The sequence below is a fragment of the Podarcis erhardii genome, assembly GCF_964252035.2.
Source record: "Podarcis erhardii genome assembly, chromosome: 11".
Classification (NCBI taxonomy): domain Eukaryota; kingdom Metazoa; phylum Chordata; class Lepidosauria; order Squamata; family Lacertidae; genus Podarcis; species Podarcis erhardii.
This window is the reverse complement of record NC_138501.1, coordinates 53,036,583-53,055,236: the sequence shown is the minus strand read 5'-3', so window position 1 is coordinate 53,055,236 and position 18,654 is coordinate 53,036,583. Positions and strand designations below refer to the sequence as shown.

Here is an 18,654-nt window from a genome sequence, read left to right as displayed (position 1 = left end):
TCAACAACATCTGGAACGTCACAGATTTCCCATCCCTGGTTTAGATGCAGACAGTTGCAAGCTTGGCTTAAATTTACATCCTGCCCTGTCACTTAAAACACTTGGCAGATCATAGTTACCAACACTTCATTGTTGTATAAATAAAACAGTTTAAGAAATATTGAATTGCCTCGCAGCTACCCTCAGATATTAAACACTTTCCCAGATAGGACTTGTGTCACTTCCAGAAAATTAAGAGTTCTGCACTTTTCTGACTTGGCCCTCCTGCTTCCATTGTCTACAAGAAGAGCCCTTTTTTTCCGTCCTTAGAGTTAGCTCTCCCGACCCCTTCAGGACAGAGTTGCAAAGTGCTGGAAAGTGAAATGGAATGTGGAAAATACATTAAGACCTTCCAAATTGGAATGCTCTCAGTTGGGCCATTCCAAACTCTGGCAAGAGTTTAGCCAGTCTATATTTGGAGACGTTTTGTGGCTAAGGTCAATGTAGGTAGACTTTACTATGTCAAAAGGAATAGAAAATGGTTGTGAGAGTCTACCTTAAGATTCTAGTATCCTTTTGCCTGAGTGGTTGTCTCTTCTTAAGCATAAGCATAAGCTCTCAGTGGAGACTGTGCTCTACCAGTGTGGTATTGAACTGATATTTCCTAGCTGAGTTTAATAGAACATGTAAGGGTGCATCTCTTACCAGTTTAAACAATAGTCTGCTTTGCACATTATGTTCAGCCAAACCATGGCTTCGTGGGAGCATGTGGGTTCCCAGAGAGGAGATTACAGCCCCATTGTTCCTGGTGGTTCTAGTACAGCACTACACTGAGCAAAGCTTTGGTTTGGCTTAATGTACTGTATTGTGCAAACTCTTTTTTTTTTTTTTTTCACTGTTCTCCCAAATTTTCATTATTTTTTTTCATAAAATCTCCAATCATACAAATTTTCACATCACATATTTTAACTTATTGGACCTCCCTCAACTTCTCTGACAATCATCCGTAGTTAAATTTCTATCTTCACATTCCTTAATTTTAATATCGCCTTTAAATACATTTTTTCTATCCTCATTTACATTCTTGCAATATTCCTTATTTTTTTCACAAAGCTTCTTTAAAACACACTAGCGTTGTGTATTCCTCACATACCGTTTTCAAATATTCTCTAAATTTTCCCCAGTCCTCTAAAAACTTATGATCTCTTTGGAATCTAATTTTTCCAGTTCATTTGTCCAGTTCTGCATAGTCTGTTAGTTTTGTTCTCCATTCTTCCAGAGTCGGTACATCTTCTTGTTTCCATTTTTGAGCCATCAATATCCTCGCTGCTGTTATTGCATACTGAAAGAGTTTACAGTCCCTCTTATTTATTTCCTTTCTAGTTATTCCCAGTAGGAAGGTTTCTGGTTTCTTTACAAAGCTATATTTCAGCATTTTCTTTACTGTATTGTGCAAACTCAGTCTGGTGGTTTAGCTTTCCTGGAGAACCTGAGTTGTAAATCGTAGGACAAACCTTGATTACAGCTCATGATTAGTCTGGAGGGAGCTTAGATCACAAGCTCAGGGAACCGACAAGAGAGCTTGTTGTTTCTCCCCACCTAGGAAGTGTAAAAAGCTGGCTAGCAAAGAAAACTGCTTCTTAATAACTTTTCTTGTCGTGCCTGCTGGTTTCAGAATTAAACTACTGCACGGTATAGAATTCCAGTCGCAGAGAGTTTACCTCCCTGGACAAAGACAAGAAGTTGAGGACATGGGACCAGGGAAGGGTTAACATACAGAATGGGGAGGAAATGAGACTGCTGCAGTCCAGGAGAAGGCATCAGTGGGAAGATGGAAGAGGCAGAAGAACTGGGGTAGGGATATGGGAATAAGGTGGAGGCAACAGCCTGAAGGAGCCCCTTCCTGGAACCCTGAAGAAGCTGCTGCCTGAAGTGTAGACAAAGCAGAACAAGATGGACCATTGGCAGATTCCTATGATAAGCGGTGACTGGAGCTTGTCAAAGGGTGCCTTCTGACTGTCAGTATTTTGCAGGAGAGTTTTGGGCACCTACTGGAACATTAAGTTTGCTCATTTAAAGTGGATTTAAGTTCTCTGCTATCCTAGCACAACAAACCCCCACAAAAAAACCCCCACAACCTGGACTTTTTACTGTTTGGAAACATTGAAAAGTGTTGGCTAGATGAACGATAAACAGGAAGACATGTAAACAGCCCGCAAGCAAATTGGGAGGAATGCAGAATTAATGCTGTTTTGACATACTGTATAACCACCCCACCCTCAGAGCAGAATAGTAAGAAGTGAATATATAGTTGCCTCCATGTAAGCAAATCAGGATGCATGCTGAGTAAACACGTCGTCTGAAGGAGTCCAAAGAGCATATTTCAGACCCCGAAACCTGTCTGTCTCTCTCTTTCTTTTTCTTCCTTTTTTGTTGGTATTTTTGTGTTATATATTATATATAAAAACATGTCTTTTGGTTCTGCAGGCAAAGCACCCCCCAACCTGCCCCAAGGTGTACCACCCTTGTTACATAACCAGTATATTGTTGGACCTGGAGGACTTCTGCCAGCCTACCCAGTAAGCGGTTTCCTTGTGCCTCCCGCAAATGAACTTGGCTTCCACCTCCATGTTGCAGGCGTCTGGGGCAGTGTGTGTGTGTGTGTGTGTGTGTGTCTGTCTGTCTGTCTGCCTGCCTGCCTTTCTGCCTGCCTGCCTGCCTGTCTGTCTGTCTGTCTCTCTGTCCCAGCCAGGTTGTGTAGAATGGGCTGTCTGTGGACCACCGACTTGTTCTGTGGCTCAGTTCTAAAGATGATAATGAGAGTTGTACTGCTTGGGTTGCATGCACAGCTGGGCCCACCCTGAACCTGAAAGAGAACCCATTTTGCCAGCCTGGGGCCTTCCAGATGTTTTGGATTGTAACTCCTGCCAGGCCCAGCCAGCAAGAGCCCTTATTCCTCTGACCTCTGAATTTCAGTTGACTTAACATCTAATCTGGAGTATAGCAACAGTTTCTGAACTGACTTTTTGTTTCATAGAATCAAGAGTTGGAAGGGATACTGAGGTTCATCGAGCCCCATCCCTTGCGATGCAGGAATCTCAGCTAAAGCATCCTTGACAGAGGGCCATCCAACCTCTGCTTAAAAGCCTCTAAGGAAAAGGTGGTCAGGGATGCTTTAGTTGAGATTCCTGCATTGCAGGGGGTTGGACTACATGATCCTTGAGGCCCCTTCCGAATCTACAACGCTATGAGTCCGCTCCGCTGTTGAACAGCTCTTCTTGTCAATTGTCCCCTGACAGTTTTCCCCTCACAAAGTCATTCACAAGCATCTTAGAAGTACATAGCTTTGCTTTCAAGCCATAGCCTTAGAACTGATGTTGGGAGGAAGGTGGAAGTCTTGGTTTCACTGTAGGCTCGCTCTTTCTTTTGACAGCCACAAGTTAAAAATTCAATACAGGAATTGATTTGGGGGGGGGGGCGGGTCGTGAAAGTGAGGGAAATTGTATGTTTATTCAGAAAGCATTGTCTGATCCTGCCGTACTTGCATTTTTTGTCCCTTATAGAGTTAAGTGCAGCAGAGCTTAAGAGGGCCTTAAGACAAGGCTAGAAAACCAGTCTGATGCTACTGGACTAACACTCCCCCACACACACACACACCGGGGGGGGGGGGAACCATTCCTGACCATTGCCCATACTGGCTGGAGCTGATGGGAGTTGCAGTTCTCTAGATGTTGATGGACTCCACATTCCCCATTTCAAAGCAATATTCTCTCAGCCTGAGAACCCCTACCCCCAATCTGCAACAGAAATACAACCATGCTGACCTACCTTGCTGGGCTGTTGTATGCGTTATAAGAAGACTGTGTGGATGAGCTCTGTGAATGCTAGGCACTTGAGAATGTGGTGCTGCTTCTGCTGAATACTACGAATTACGTTTTCATTTAGCCAAAAGCGCCAGGCTACTGTGCTTCACAGGGTAGTGTAATAAGCAAACTCTATCCTTCAAAAAGTGCAGCAGTTCCTCCAAAGGATGCTGTTCAACCAGCATGACATTTGATATAACAAAACCTGGTGGTTTTAAAATGCTGCTTGCTTTATGAGCCTGGCTTGAGAATTTGCCAATCGAAGTGGTTCCTTGGGAGTGCCGCCTTACAACTTCTTTCTGTATTTTCTCCCTCTTCCTCCTCCTCCTCTCTGTCTTCAAGCAGATTTATGGTTATGATGATCTCCAAATGCTGCAGTCCAGGCTCCCTGTGGTAAGTAGAATTTCCTGTGTTGTTGGTTTTTTTCAAGCTGTAACTGAGCTGGTTTCATTTTTTTGAGGTTTACACTGGTCATAGAGTAGTGGAATGTTCATGGGCTCTGAGGTGTATTCTGTCTGCTGTGATGTGTTTATTGGCTCTGCAACTGCCTGTCTCTGTTTATTTGCTTGCTTGCTTGTTTTAAACAAATTCCCCCTCTGTGATGCGCCTGCTTTTGGAGACCTGTGTATCCTGTTGGATTCCATTATGCCCTACAGCAGCCTTCAACAACCTGCTGCCCTCCAGAGATATTGGACTAAATCTCCCATTGTCCCTGACCATTGCCCATGCTGGCTGGGGCTGATGGGAGTTGTAGACCAAATATCTGGAGGGACTGGGTTGGAGAAGTCTTCTAAGTGGTGTTGTGGGAAAAGGAGGGTTAATCCAGGATGGGATTTTGTTGGCATACTCATGCTGCAACATTATGTAGCAGCGGTTCTCAACCTGCGGGTCCCCAGATGTTGTCGGACTACAACTCCCATCGTCCCTGAGCTCTGGCCTTGCTAGCTAGGGGTGGTGGGAGTTGTAGTCCAACAACATCTGGGGACCCACAGGTTGAGAAAGGCTGTTATGTAGTATCTTGTGGCATGACCAGCCTCCTGGGAAGAGACCGTGATGCTCCCTGTTTTGAAAAAGCCTCTTTTGTCTCTGCACTGGGTAGGAGTTAAGCAACTCCCAATGGTGGCGCTTAGATGGGGTGCTGGAGGTATAAATGACTACAGTGGTGCCTCGCAAGACGGAAAACTCGCTAGACGAAAGAGTTTTCCGTTTTGGAGGCGCTTCGCAAAACGAATTTCCTATGGTCTTGCTTTGCAAGACGAAATGTCTTGCGAGTTCCTGCGGGTTTTTTCCCCTCCCCCCCCCTTTTTCTAAGCCGCTTATCCGATAAGCCGCTAATAGCGCTAAGCCGTCAATGGGCTTGCTTCGCAAGACGAAAAAACCGCCAGACGAAGAGCCTCGCGGAACGGATTCATTTTGTCTTGCAAGGCACCACTGTATCAGACTTTGAAAAGCTGATATCACCAGATCAAGTTCATCAATTTTCTTGAATTAATGAGAGTTTTAATTGGATTTTGAGTAAATGTGCAATGAGTTGTTGCTGCTTTGAATTTTATTGGGTGGTTATCTTCCTTAGTGGGTCATGGAAACTGCTATTCTGAATCATGGTTTTTAGGGGCTGGGTGGGCTGAATTTTGGGGGGGACCGCTGTTCTAGAACTGCATCAGCTGAGGTTCGCGCCAAGGTTTGGAAAAAGACGGGAGTAGCCTTGGTGGGGCAATATTGGTCTTGAGATTGATGGGGGACAGGGTCACTCCTGGTGGGGATTTTGTCATAAGTGATCATCGATCCCTTCTGACCTTGACAGATGGGTAGATTTTCTTTCCTGAAGTTGAGGGCACATTCTTCAACAATCCTTCTCAAGGTGGTATTGGTTGGCTGCGGCTGTGCTCTGAAATATTGGTTCACAAAGTTCTATCTTGTGCTCAACACTGTTTAATATCTTTGAGTAGCCAAATAGTACAGCCAGCCAAATTGATTTTGTTGCCAGCAAACACATGCCCAACTTATCCAGGAGTAGCAGTTGGTTTCTTTTGAATGAATGCTTGAATGTTCTTATGGGCTGGCTGAGGATCAGTAAAATGAATCCTGCCAGGACAAAGTGGTTGATGGCCAACGGGTCTGGGAAATTTGGGTTGGGGGTGATATTCTGTACAAGGTTCTCCTCTTTATCACCCTCGCCCTCAAAATGATGTTCGTAGTTTAGGGGCGCTGCTGGGCACTGTTGCGCTATTTAATTCACAGTTGGTGGAAGAACCTGGGAGTGTCATTTACTAGCTTTGGTTGGAAAGAAAAGCTGCAATCAGGACCTTGTTACTACAGTCATAAAAGGTCAAGGGACCCCTGACCATTAGGTCCAGTCGTGACCGACTCTGGGGTTACGGCGCTCATCACTTTATTGGCTGAGGGAGCCGGCGTACAACTTCCGGGTCATGTGGCCAGCGCGTTACTTCCGGGTTTCGCCGCTCGCGCATGCGCAGACGGTCAAAATGACGTCATGCACATGTGCGGAAGTAGCAAAACATGACATGCGCAGTCACGTCTTACGTTCTGTTCAGGATGCGAACGGGGCTCTGGAACAGATCCTGTTCGCACCCCGAGGTACCACTGTATTCTTGTTACAGATAGGTAGCCGTGTTGGTCTGCCATAGTCAAAACAAAATAAAAAAAATCCTTCCAGTAGCACCTTAAAGACCAACTAAGTTAGTTCTAGAACTAACTTAGTTGGTCTTTAAGGTGCTACTGGAAGGAATTTTTTTATTTTGTTTTCACTGTATTCTTGTTACCTGCCTAGTTAGATTACAGTATTGTAGCATCCTTAACCTGGTCTACCCATGAAGATGGCTTGGAAACTTCTGTGAATCCATAGTGTTAATTTTGCTTGCTGGTTTGTGAAAGAGAGACTTGCCCAAGTGCATTGACTGCCTGTGAGTTTCTGGACGCAATCCAAGGAACCAGTGAAAGCACCTCGGATCCTACACACTTCCTGAGCCCCTTCTCCCAAAGTGCCTTCTGCTGCACTCAAATCATTGAGAGAAGCCTCCTTCCTTCCTTCACTTTGGTTAGACTGCAGAGGCTGCTTGTATAACCCACCCCATATTTGTCTTCCAGCAAGTGAAGACATTTCAATTTGCAAATAAAATGCCAGGTTCTGTAATGTGTCAGTTCATGTGTTTGAGGCTGTCAGTTTCGTTAGTGGTTTATGGTGGTTGTATTATTTGCAAGTTTTTGCCCTATCAGTTTTTGTCCTTATTTTAAAAAGGACCATCTGATCTAAAACTTGGGTAGAAACCTGCCTGGAGCACTATACAGTGGTACCTTGGTTCTCAAACGCCTTGGTACTCAAACAACTTAGAACCCAAACACTGCAAACCTGGAAGTAAGTGTTCTGGTTTGTGAACTTCTTTTGGTAGCTGAACGTGCTCCGTTTTGAGTGTTAACGTTTCCGTTTTGAGTATTACACTGAGGTCTGTCTGTTTTTGCTATTTATTTTGAGTTTTTGTGGCTCTTTTTTTGTGTGTGACTGTGTGGAACCCAGTTCAACTACTGGCTGATTGATTATGTGACTGCAGTACATTGTTTATTGCTTTCATTTTATGGATCAATGGTCTCGTTAAATAGTAAAATTCATGTTAAATTACTGTTTCAGGGGTTGTTTTTAAAAGTCTGGAACAAATTAATCCATTTTACATTACTTTCTATGGGAAAGTGTGCCTTGGTTTTGGAACGCTTTGGTTTTGGAACGGACTTCCAAAACGGATTGAGTTTGAGAACCAAGGTACCACTGTATAGCAGACTTTAATAACTAACTAACTAACCTACCTTATAAGTAAAGACATCTTTGTTGTGTTTTGGTCTAAGTAGTTTTAAGGGATTCAGAAGCTCTTTGTTTTATACATTTGTAAGTCACTTCAATACTTTTTTTCTAGAAAGTGAAGAAAGATGCAATAAATAAACAATTAAATACTTAAAATTGTTTTAATATAAAATTAACAAAAAATACATAAATCTGCATCACATCAAATAAATAAATAAATAAATAACACATATCAAGCTTCATAAAAAAATAAAACACCTATACAAAGTCTGTACATTCAGTATAATAAAGCCCCTTTAGCTCTTCCCGTTTCTTTGGCAATTTCAGTGAGGTGGCTTGTAGCTTCCTCAACTTGTCTCTGCGAATGTTTCACAAATATTCGCTGTCAGTTTGTCATTTCTCCGCTCCGACGGTTCCTCGGGCGATGGTTGCAGAGGTTTGCTACCTCCTCATTCTCTTTGTCAGTATGTCAACGTACATGAGTCCTGATCGGACCTCCTGCTCCAGGCTCTCCCAGCAGCAGGTGCTGCCTCCGTTCCCTCTGAGAAAAGTTCTGATCCTTCGAAAATACTTCTTCAGCACCAGCTTGTTTCTCTGTTCCTCTAACTTCCCCGGTGTAGTTTTTCTCCCTCCGAGGCAACTCTTGAGGACTTGGGTGTGCGCATGCACCATCTGCAGAGACCTGCGATCAAAGAGTGGCAGAGTTTGAAGAGAGGGAGCAGACACAGATCTCTCTTTCTGCTGCCCCATCCTATCCCAACCATTCCCACCCACTCCTGCATCATGGAGAGCAGAAACCCACCTCTCTCTGTGTGCGGCCTTCCAGACAGTCTTCAGTGAGTCACTGCTCAAGATGTGAAAGAACCCACAGAGAATTTCGTAGATTGCTTCCGTGGCAGGCTGCGACTCACGTATTTCCAGGATCTTTGTAGGAAAGTTGAACGTGGTCGTTTTCTTCAGGCACTCTGGGGAGAACGTGGTGCTCATCTCTCGCCACAGCTCCAGGCTCTGCAGATTAAATACTTTTTGCCGGTGTTTTAGAAAGTTGCAGTCCAGCGCTGAGACTTGGACAGAAGACAGGAGCACCAGACAAACGAGCCCCACATGCACACGCGTTTCGATTTTCATGGTGGTTCTCAGGCGGTTTCTGCTGGGGCTCACGTAACTTATCCACTTGCGATCCATCTTTGACTATGTGCTGGTCCTCCTGCATCTTCTATTTATCCTGCAGGACAGCTTTCCTTTCATCATTTGGGTTTTCCAGGTTTCATTTTCACTTTCCACTTGCCTGTTCAGCCATGCAACTGAACCTAAGGAGCTGGACTGTGGTGGGTCCTTAAGGCAGTTTTTTCTTTTTCTCTGGTAACCCAGGATATAGTTTACGTTATTTCCTCCTCCCCACTTCTCAAATTTCAGGAAGACCCCAGGGCTATTTGTTTGCCTAATTTGTATACCAAATACACTCCTCAGAGCCATGGAGGCTGGCATGTATGCCATCCCAGGCCACCCTACCCACTGGAAAAAATCTGATTTGTGAACCTCTTGTTGAAAATGGGGGCCTCATGACCCTCATTAGGTAGGCGTCTCCCAAAATCACCTATAAAGCTGAAAATATGAAGGCTACTGGTTTACAAGGCATACTGACTTATTTCTTTAAATGTTTTAAAAACCCTTTCTTTTTATTGTTTTCTGGTTTGCCACCCTGCACATCTTTAGGTGTAAAGGCAGGATAAAAATAAAATACAATAAATAAAAGCATGCTTTTTTGCATGCAAGTCTTCAACCCCAGGATATCATTGCCTTCTTTCTGTGCCATTGAGACCTCGGCAGCATGTCTGGAAATAATCACTAAAGGTTGTGTGGAGTTAAGGAAGGAGTACCACCTCAATTCAAGCAATGCATTTAATAAAAAGATCTTATGAACAGCGTGCATTAATGTAATGCAAGCATTGGAGGATTGGAGCTAGTCGTTCAGTCTTAACAGCTTCAAAAGGCATGGAGAAAAGATGTGAGGCAGGTACAATGTGGTGGAACTGAGCAAGGAAAAGGGATGGGGAGGGCAGGGGAAGAATCTTGGCTGAACCAGAGGGAGAAAGGGGGGGGGGAGAGACCCCGAGAGTGTACAAATAAATCAGGAAGAGAGAGGGAAGCTGCAAATTCTGGATGGGATTTCAATGGTTTGGGTTTGTTGGTTTGTTTGTTTTGTGGGGTGGAGGTGAGGCTTCTAAGCCTATATATCAGATGTGGTTTGAAGGTGGTTATAAAATTGTCTGGGAAGAAAAGGAAAATGGTTTGGGAGTAGTTAGTTAGTGGGGAGGGAGAGAGCAGTTGGTTCACAGCGTGGGAGAGGGAAATGAGTAAAATTCTGAGGCAAGGATGAGACCCCCTACCCAATTAAAAAGCATGAGTCAGAAGAGTGGATTGCATGGCCCACTAAGATAATAACACAATGAAATTCAAAGCATTAACAATAAATGGCACATTTTTCCAAGTAAAGCTCAATAATTTAATTAATTCAGCAACATGGATGAATTTGATTCGGTGGTCATCAGCTTTTCTAAGTCTTGATAGTTATTTAAACCTCCAGCTCCTGCCTGCTTCGCTTCTCCCTCGACTCTTAGCACCCCCAGGTGCTCCCACTGACCCCCAGGGAGCGGTACCTCCCACTTTGGGAACCTCTGGACTGGACAAAGAAGCGTTGGTGCCTCTGTGAGAATAGCTTGGAAGCAGGGTGGGTTTTAGGGGTGCTAGTGGAAGTGGGGAGGAAGGCAGGCAGTAGCCCCTGAAATTTATGGCTTAGTGGGAGCTGGAAAGAGGGGGAGAGAAGCAGGAATGTGGCAGGGAGGAGAAAGAATTTGAACTCTCCTGCCCTCACCTCTCAAGCCTGCCAGTCCTTTAGCTAGTAGTTATCACAAAACCTTGTTCCTTGGCCTTTGCATCCACCAGTCACCGAACATTTTGACGCCACCTCTTCAGAGTTGGGCCTCTGCTCTAGCAGCTTCCCCCTCACCATTGCTTACCATTCTTGACTGCTTAGCAGCTCTCCAAGGTTATTACTATCCTGTTCCTTTTAAGCGGAGGCGCCAGGAGATGAGCCTTGCGCATAAAAGGCACATGCATTGTGTCCATCTGGCTGCTGCTTCCCCCTTTTTTGCATCGCACCTTCACACAGCCTTCCACCCCTGCCTTCCTCCGCTGCCCATGAAGGCTGAATCCCACTTGCCATGCCTGGCGTATTTCATTAATATGCATCATTTACACATGGAAGCTGAAATAATCAGCATGGAAAGGGGTTCAAGAGGAGGCGGTTAGGGAGGAGGAGGCTGCCAAAGATCGTCTACTCCACCCCTTCCTTAATGCAGCATCCTACATGTGTGTTGGACACACACAAACACAGACTTCCCCACGGATGAATCCATCTAACTCATGAGTAGGCAAACTAAGGTCCAGGGGCCAGATCCGGCCCAATTGCCTATAAATCCGGCCCGCAGACGGTCCAGGAATCAGCGTGTTTTTACATGAGTAGAATGTGTCCTTTTATTTAAAATGCATCTCGGGGTTATTTGTGGGGCATAAGAATTCATTCATTTGTTTTTGCAAAATATAGTCTGGCCCCCCACAAGGTCTGGGGGACAGTGGACCGGCCCCCTGCTGAAAAAGTTTGCTGACACCTGATCTAACTGCAAACAGAAAGAGACACAAAGATGACTAAGTCTCCCATGTATTCAGAGCCTTCGGTTGCTTAATCTCAGGGTAATGGGTTCGAGTTCCACTCTGGGTTAAAGATTCCTGCATTGCAGGGGGTTGGACTAGATGACTCTTGGGGTCCCTTCCAACTGTATGGTGACATCGGTGATGGTGACGCTCAGATATTTGGGGCGGCTTTCTTAAATGTGTGAGCCAGGTATCTTACCTGTTGTATGGGCAGTGAATAAAGCCAGGGTCGCTAGCAAGTCTGAAACGGAAGAAGCTGGAGACCAAGATAGTATCCCTGCCCTTGGTCGTCTCATGAGTCATTGAGCGTGTTTACATCTATCGTCTCCCTCCTCTCAAGGGCTCAGGGCAGATAGGTCAAAGCCCAGCTACCCTGCTCTGGAAGTTACAAGAGACTGTGAACCTCAAATTGAGAAGAAAGGAGTGGTGAGGGCAGCCCATTCAGGTGCAGAAGAGGAACCAGAAATCGAAATTTTGGGTAGGGAGGATTAGTCTCACGGGCATTTTTGTAGCCACTCCTGGGAGCATATTGCAATTGTCTGTTTCAGTTTGGAGAGCTCATGGGTACTTCCCCTCCAAAAAAAGAATTCCCCTCAAACATGATTGCATCATTTCAGTATCAAAATGTAGGATTTAAACACAAACATCTGGATGACTTTTTGCACCAGTGGCATTTTTTTAAAAAAGAGTTTTCTTCAGGCATCTTTTTTCTTTTTCTTTTTTAAAAAGAGAGTTTTTGTTGACTTTCATTACCCATTGCATTGTGTTGGGGTCATCTGCCAAGAAACTGAAAAACCCAACCGTGATAAAAGTACGAAAGTGGCACATTTAGATGAGCCAGAAAGGAATGTTCTAATTGTTAAATAAATGCCGAAAATGCTAATGCCGGGTTCTTTCGGTTTACGTCCAGTCTTCTAAAATCTCTCCCTCTCCCCCCCCCCCCCGCAGTCAAAGTGTGTGTTAAAGGAGCTTTATGCAAACAATTATGAAGCCGTTCTGTATTGCTGTGGGTTGAAGCTGTGTCCCCATCCTTACTTCCTTGGCTGCGAGCCATCCTTCTCTGTTTTGGAAACCAGAAAACGGCAAGGGGAAATCCAAGTGAGATATCGAAAGTAATATTGGCCGGAACCAAAAAAACAGGCAGGGCTGCTCCAAATATGGGCACAGAAGGTGCGGGCTGAGTTGAGATGTGTCACTCCTCAAAGTGTTTTGCTGCTGCAGCCAGAGAGACAGAGGCATGGGGATTAAAAAATAAAATAAAATTGAGGTCATCTTCTTGCAATATTTTTAGGTTGGACATATCACTAACTGTCTAGGAATCATAACCCTTTAAGAGAAGTAACAGAACTTGAAAGATGAATTATAAAAGGAGAGAAACAAGAAATAGCAAATGAAAAGTATACTGGTGCCCATGTGACAATGTGCTAAAATTCGGGGGGGGGGGGGAGATGACAAATTCACATGTTAGAAGGATGAATGATAACCGTCTGGGAGAGCCGGAGCCCATAAGAAAATTATTGTGAAAGTGAGAGAAGGCAAGGAATCTAATTATTTATTGAAAAGTGGAGCATTTTCATTATGCACTGATGGAATAAGACACAGGAAAATACCTACATACCTTGCTGAAAACAGTGTAAGGACTGGTACAGCATATTTATTTTTTATTTTTTTGCTGCTTCTGTTGCTGATGATTTCTATATGCTAATTTATTCACAGAAAAACAACCGTGTACATTATTATGTATACACATTTCTCTCTCTCTCTCTCTCTACGTATAGATAAAATTTTGTATGATGCATAGTATAGTATGTATATTACATTTTCTCTGCGCCCTGGAGAAGCCCACAAGACTTCTATGAATCTTTCCAATAAGTGTGCTGGTGTTCTTGTTTCTTAACCCTTGATTGGTGCTTTGCTGGAAATGACACTTTGGCCGTGTTCAAAGAAATGGCTGCTTAGGAGTAGCCCCATGTGGGGCAAGATTCACGTTAAGGACAGTTGTTTATTTTCCTTGCAAAGTGCTCTGGCTAGTAACACTGAACAAAAGGCTGTGCAGAGAGATCCTAGCTGGCTTCAATTTGAATCTAAACATTGCTGATGTTGGTTTCTCCTCAGGATTACTACGGAATTACATTCCCTGCTCCAGCAACCTTAACGGGCAGAGAGGGGAGCCTTGCTAACAACCCTTACTCAGGTGAGTCTGGATCCTAAAACGTTACCTGTGCCAAGTGAAGAAGGTGATGCTTTGCTCATTGTGGCTGCCAGGTTTGCTGGTTCCATCTTTTAGGAATAAAAGTACCGTATTTTTCGCTCTATAACACGCACCCGACCATAACACGCACGTAGTTTTTAGAGGAGGAAAATCCGTAGGCATGCCACCCGTAGGCATTCCCTCCATAACATGCACAGACATTTCCCCTTACTTTCTAGGAGGAAAAAAGTGAGTGTTATGGTGCAAAAAATATGGTATGTATGCAGAATTCATGCTGCCAGACCTACGACTTAATATGGACACTTACTTTTACAGGGGTGGGGAGGGACACGCTTGTGAGCTTGGTGGAAGCATTAATTAATTAATTAATTAATTAAACATATATACCGCCCTTCATCAAAAGATCTCAGGGCAGATTCTGGTCAGCGTTAGGAAGGCAAGGGTTAGATCTTTGGGCTTGATCCTTCTTGGCTGCAGCACCAAGATAAATTGAGGGTTGAATGTACAATGCGTACACTTAACAAAACTCGACTGTTCTATAAATGCATTTCAGTATTGCTAAATTTATGAGAGCGAAAGGATTTGGGCTTCACCCCTCTATAAGCGCCTCTGCTGGCCTCTAGGTCTGCCTAGATCCTTGAGTTTAGACAGCCACCTGATCTCCCAATGGGGCTTTTTTCTCTTCTTCCCAGGTGATGTAACAAAATTTGGTCGGGGAGATGCTGCCTCACCTGCCCCAGCCACCACTCTCGCCCAGGCTCAGCAGAACCAGGCGCAGACTCACCACACGGCTCAGCAGCCCTTCCTCAACCCCGCCCTGCCACCCGGGTACAGCTACACTGGGTTGCCCTATTATGCCGGTGTGCCAGGAGTCCCCAGCGCATTCCAGTATGGGCCCACGATGTTTGTAAGTCACAGGGGGGATTGGAAGGGGTTGCGCCTCAGCTTTGGCTCAGATTCCTCTGAAATGGTGTCTTGGAGATTCCACAGGGTGGGTGAACAGACTTTGCAGAGCAAAGAGGGATTTCGTCAGGGCGTGTGGGTTGTGGGTGTACAAAACCACACCCTCTGTGGCAGAGTGATTTGAGAGTCACCACATTGGGCTGTGTCACAATTCAGCCCGTAAAGTTTTCTCCCGGGAAAGCTTTGAGGATGGGATGGCCTCATGTTTGGCATGCAAGGACTCACATTGTCCCTTGGTCAAAGAAGTCCTGTCTATGTCTGTGGTCTCCTGAAGCTCTTCGTTCTGTGGTCACCTTTGGTGACCACCTTCCAAGGGAGACTGTTTCACAGTTGAACAGCTCTTACCTGTGCTGCTTCTTAGCTCACTGCCCTTTAGGTATACAGTGGACCCTCTGGATACGAATTTAATTCATTCTAGGGGTCCGTGCACACCCTGAAAAATCCGTAACCAGAGGTGCCACTTCTGCGTGCGCACACAGCACGATAGAGCGCTTCTGCGCTTGCACACTGTACGCAGTGCGCTTCTGGGCTTGCGGCAAAATCCAGAAAAAGACTTCCGGGTTTGCTGCTTTCGCAACTCGAATATTACGTATCCAGAGAGGTACGTAACCTGAGGGTCCACTGCAGTTGGGAGCTGCCGGCTGGGCACTTGGTCTCCTCCCATGTGTTCTCTGCTTTCCTGCCTGGGGTGAGCTCTCCCGCTCCCTGTTCCTTAGCCAAGTGGCACGGGCTCTTGAAAATAGAGGTGCCTCTTTGACATGCCCACCAGGTGGCAGTCAAGAGCTTCCAGCTGCTGCCACCTGACTCCTTTATTTGCCTTCTTCCAGGTCCCACCAGCGTCAGCCAAGCAGCATAGTGTCAGCTTAAACACGGCCACGACACCCTTCCAGCAGGCGACCGGCTACGGTCAGCACAGCTACGGAGCAGGTAAGAGGGGAGCATAGGCTGTCAGTTCTCTGGAATGTGCAGAGCAGGCACAAAACAGCAACTGGACTTGCTGTCTCTTTCTAATGCTGCTTCTCTTAGTTATGGGGAGAGGACCCCCCTGGAATGAGATGTTGCTACTCCCATCCCCCTCTGGGATGCAGGACTTTGGAGACTTCTATAAAAACTGGTGGGCAGGAGCCCGGCAAGAGTTTGTTGTAATGCCCTGCTGCTTTTGAAAGCATAGGGTGGGGTGAAGGGAGGCTGGAAGCTTCTACAGAATCAGAGTTGCTTATTTAGGCATTTGGAGGGACGGCTCCTTTATTTTTCCGGCTTAGAAATGCTTGGCTCCAAGTCCCTCACAGTTCCCCACAACCCAGTATCTTCCAGATATTTTGAACTTCAACTCCCATTCTCCCTGACCGTTGGCCGCACCAGATGGGACTGATGGGAATTGTAGTTCCAAGCCATTGAAGGATGCCAGAGACATGTGGTGTGAGTGGGGCGGTCACCTCTGCTCACGGGAAGCCTTTTGAAACCAAGACCACTATTCCATTCAAGCCAGCGGTAGCGTCCTGGGCTGTAGAGGCAGAGTAAGGCTTGGCTGAGGGACGCGGGTGGCGCTGTGGGTTGAACCACAGAGCCTAGGACTTGCCGATCAGAAGGTTGGCGGTTTGAATCTCCGTGATGGGGTGAGCTCCCATTGCTCAGTCCCTGCTCCTGTCAACCTAGCAGTTTGAAAGCATGTCAAAGTGCAAGTAGATAAATAGGTACCTCTTCGGCAGGAAAGTAAACGGCGTTTCCGTGCGCTGCTCTGGTTTGCCAGAAGCGGCTTACTCATGCTGGCCACATGACCCGAAAGCTGTACGCCGGCTCCCTCGGCCAGTAAAGCGAGATGAACGCCGCAACCCCAGAGTCGGTCACGACTGGACCTAATGGTCAGGGGTTCCTTTACCTTTACCTAAGGCTTGGCTTATCTCAGAGCCGCCAGAAAGCAACGCCTGCATAAGATGTGATTGTACTTTAGGCACCGATGTGGTCCTGCCAGGAATCAACACATCCCACTTCTTGTGTTTTCCTCCAGGCTACGATGACCTGACACAGGGGACGGCAGCTGGAGATTACAGCAAAGGGGGATACGCTGGGTCGGCGCAAGCACAAAACAAATCCTCTGGCAGTGGACCAGGAAAAGGTAATGTAGCCATTGATGTAGGTGCCTTCTCTCCCTCTGCTGCATCAGGAGAACCAGAGCAGGGATTTTTACGCACATTGCTTAACGTTCCATCAGGCTCCCCCTTCTGCCGTCATCTGCAGCCACCGTTCCATCAAGCTGTAGAGGGAGATAGGATTGCAGAACCTTTTAATCAGCTCTGTTGAAAGACTAGCATCTTTTTGGCTTCACCTCTCACTGAAATTTTGATAGTCGGCCACTGGGGGAAGCCCTTTGAATGACTTTGAGAGTGCCTTACAGGTTTTGAAATAATTGTATGTAGGCATTGTTTTGTAGTTCCCATTCAGAGAGCTTTCTCCAGTTCCTTCCAGGCTAAAGAGATGCGCCTTATCTTTTCTTAACTAAGTGTTACAAGATTAAACAAACCTCAGTGTGCCTGGCCAGAGCAAAGGGTTGAGGAAGATGACACCTCTCCCCCCCCCCCCCCCCGCGCGCAGGACGTGGGAGCTGAATGGCCATTGTGTGCTCCTGTCCACGGCTGCTGAGAGACATTTTATTACGTGCATAGCCACTGACATTTTATTTTACCCTCCTCTCCTCCTGCAGAAGACACAAATATGCATATGACAGGACACATGTAAACTTTCTGCAAAACTGTGTCCTCCTTTGCTAGTGGTTTGGAGGGCTCAGTCCACGTGTGGATTCTCTCCTCCCCTCATGGAACAAGTCTTGCCTCCCATCTTGGCAGTTGCATTTTGCTGCCACAGCTAGCAGCTGCCTTCCATGAGTCTGTCAACATATATTTTAATTGCAGCTTGAAAGAGCAGCAGATCCTTCTGGGGTTTGGGAGGAAGAACCGAGCTCAGTGCTCCAAAGGAGGGTGAATATCACCAGAGACAGTTTTTGGGCAGTACAAACTGCAGGGGGCGGGCGCCACAACTATGCTGTAGAACGGAGCGTGTTTGCAAATTTTCACATTGCACAGGGCACCCCAATGCTTGAGAGCCCAAAGTCCGCCACTGACACCAGCCATGAGGCTTGAGAGATCCCATTGCCTTTGACGGTTTTGATAACTCATTGTTCTCTCTTTTCCTTCCCTCCACCCCCCCTCAGGTGTTTCTGTGACCTCAAGTAACACAGGTGTGCCTGATATTAGTGGTTCAGTCTACAATAAGACTCAGGTGAGGAACTGCCGTGTGTCCAGCTGCTTTTGTGCCTGGGCTTCTGCTTCTTTTGACTCTCCCAGCTGTTGGCATTTTGACATCCCCGTTGGTGGATCATCTTTTGGCTCTCTTTAGGTGCTTCTGCACGGAGACCTTGGTGGGAGTTTATTCTGAGGCAAAGCTGACTTCTCTCTCTTGAAAACATCTGGGGCTCTGTCTGGGCAGCTCATCTGCCCACCCCACTCCCAGACAAAAACACTGATCCCACGGTTACACCCTTGCCCATGTTGCTGTTTTCCGCACATGTGGAATCGTGATAGTGACAACTCTTGATGGCCCCTTTCAAGCTCCATGTGCAGTGAAATGATTGTACATATACACAATGGTACAGAAATAAAACAGAAGCAGCATAGGGGTACAATTCAGCATAACAGATAAAACCATGATCAAGGTGACTGGAGTCACATGCCAGGCACAGAAATGACATCAAAGGGGAGGCTTCCATCCACAGACCAAGTGCCATTGCTTTGAATGTTGCTCTAGCCCAGAGGTGGTTAACCTTTTTTAAGAGTGAGGGCTGCATGTACCTTTGGCCAGCCTTCTGGGTCTGCTTGCGCATGCCTCCTTTCTCCAGCTGATCTCTACAGATCTCTACATGCGCCTCCTCCACAAGGTCCCAAAGGTAGCTGTGCGGGAAAGGGCCTTTTCTGTGGCACCTTCATTGCAAATCGTTAGGCGCCAGGCAAAAACAGGCTTTTGGCTAATTAAACTGTCTACTGGGAGGGTACTGTTTTCATTTGTTACTCTGTTATGTATTTTATATTAAAAAGTGCCCTGTGATTCTTGAATGA

General features: G+C 46.0%; 2 protein-coding genes across 4 annotated transcripts in view; one reads left to right on the top strand and one right to left on the bottom strand.

Moving 5' to 3' along the window:
* The window catches only part of UBAP2 (ubiquitin associated protein 2), a 76,640-nt gene that overhangs the window by 56,431 nt on the left and 1,555 nt on the right, over nucleotides 1–18,654 (top strand). For 2 of the 3 annotated variants that reach the window (XM_081881383.1, XM_081881385.1), the window contains 7 exons: nucleotides 2,467–2,558; nucleotides 4,185–4,235; nucleotides 13,486–13,564; nucleotides 14,275–14,489; nucleotides 15,373–15,472; nucleotides 16,554–16,661; nucleotides 17,754–17,821. In XM_081881383.1, coding sequence (XP_081737509.1) covers nucleotides 2,467–2,558; nucleotides 4,185–4,235; nucleotides 13,486–13,564; nucleotides 14,275–14,489; nucleotides 15,373–15,472; nucleotides 16,554–16,661; nucleotides 17,754–17,821 — 713 coding nt within the window. The remainder of the gene's footprint in view (nucleotides 1–2,466; nucleotides 2,559–4,184; nucleotides 4,236–13,485; nucleotides 13,565–14,274; nucleotides 14,490–15,372; nucleotides 15,473–16,553; nucleotides 16,662–17,753; nucleotides 17,822–18,654) is intronic. The other variant, XM_081881384.1, reaches the window with a different exon arrangement.
* On the bottom strand, nucleotides 6,620–10,299 carry LOC309352841 (interferon type A3-like). The gene is made up of 2 exons (XM_081881715.1): nucleotides 8,459–10,299; nucleotides 6,620–8,338 (listed from the first exon to the last, which is right to left on the bottom strand). The coding sequence occupies exons 1-2, from the start codon at nucleotides 8,839–8,841 to the stop codon at nucleotides 8,098–8,100; spliced, it is 624 nt and encodes a 207-aa protein (XP_081737841.1). The 5' UTR covers nucleotides 8,842–10,299; the 3' UTR covers nucleotides 6,620–8,097.

Coding starts and splice junctions, on each gene's coding strand:
- LOC309352841 (XM_081881715.1), bottom strand. CDS start 8,841: ATGGATCGCAAGTGGATAAGTTACGTGAGCCCCAGCAGAAACCGCCTG. Junction 8,339..8,458: donor AAGGCCGCACACAGAGAGAG/GTGGGTTTCTGC, acceptor CTTTGATCGCAG/GTCTCTGCAGATGGTGCATG.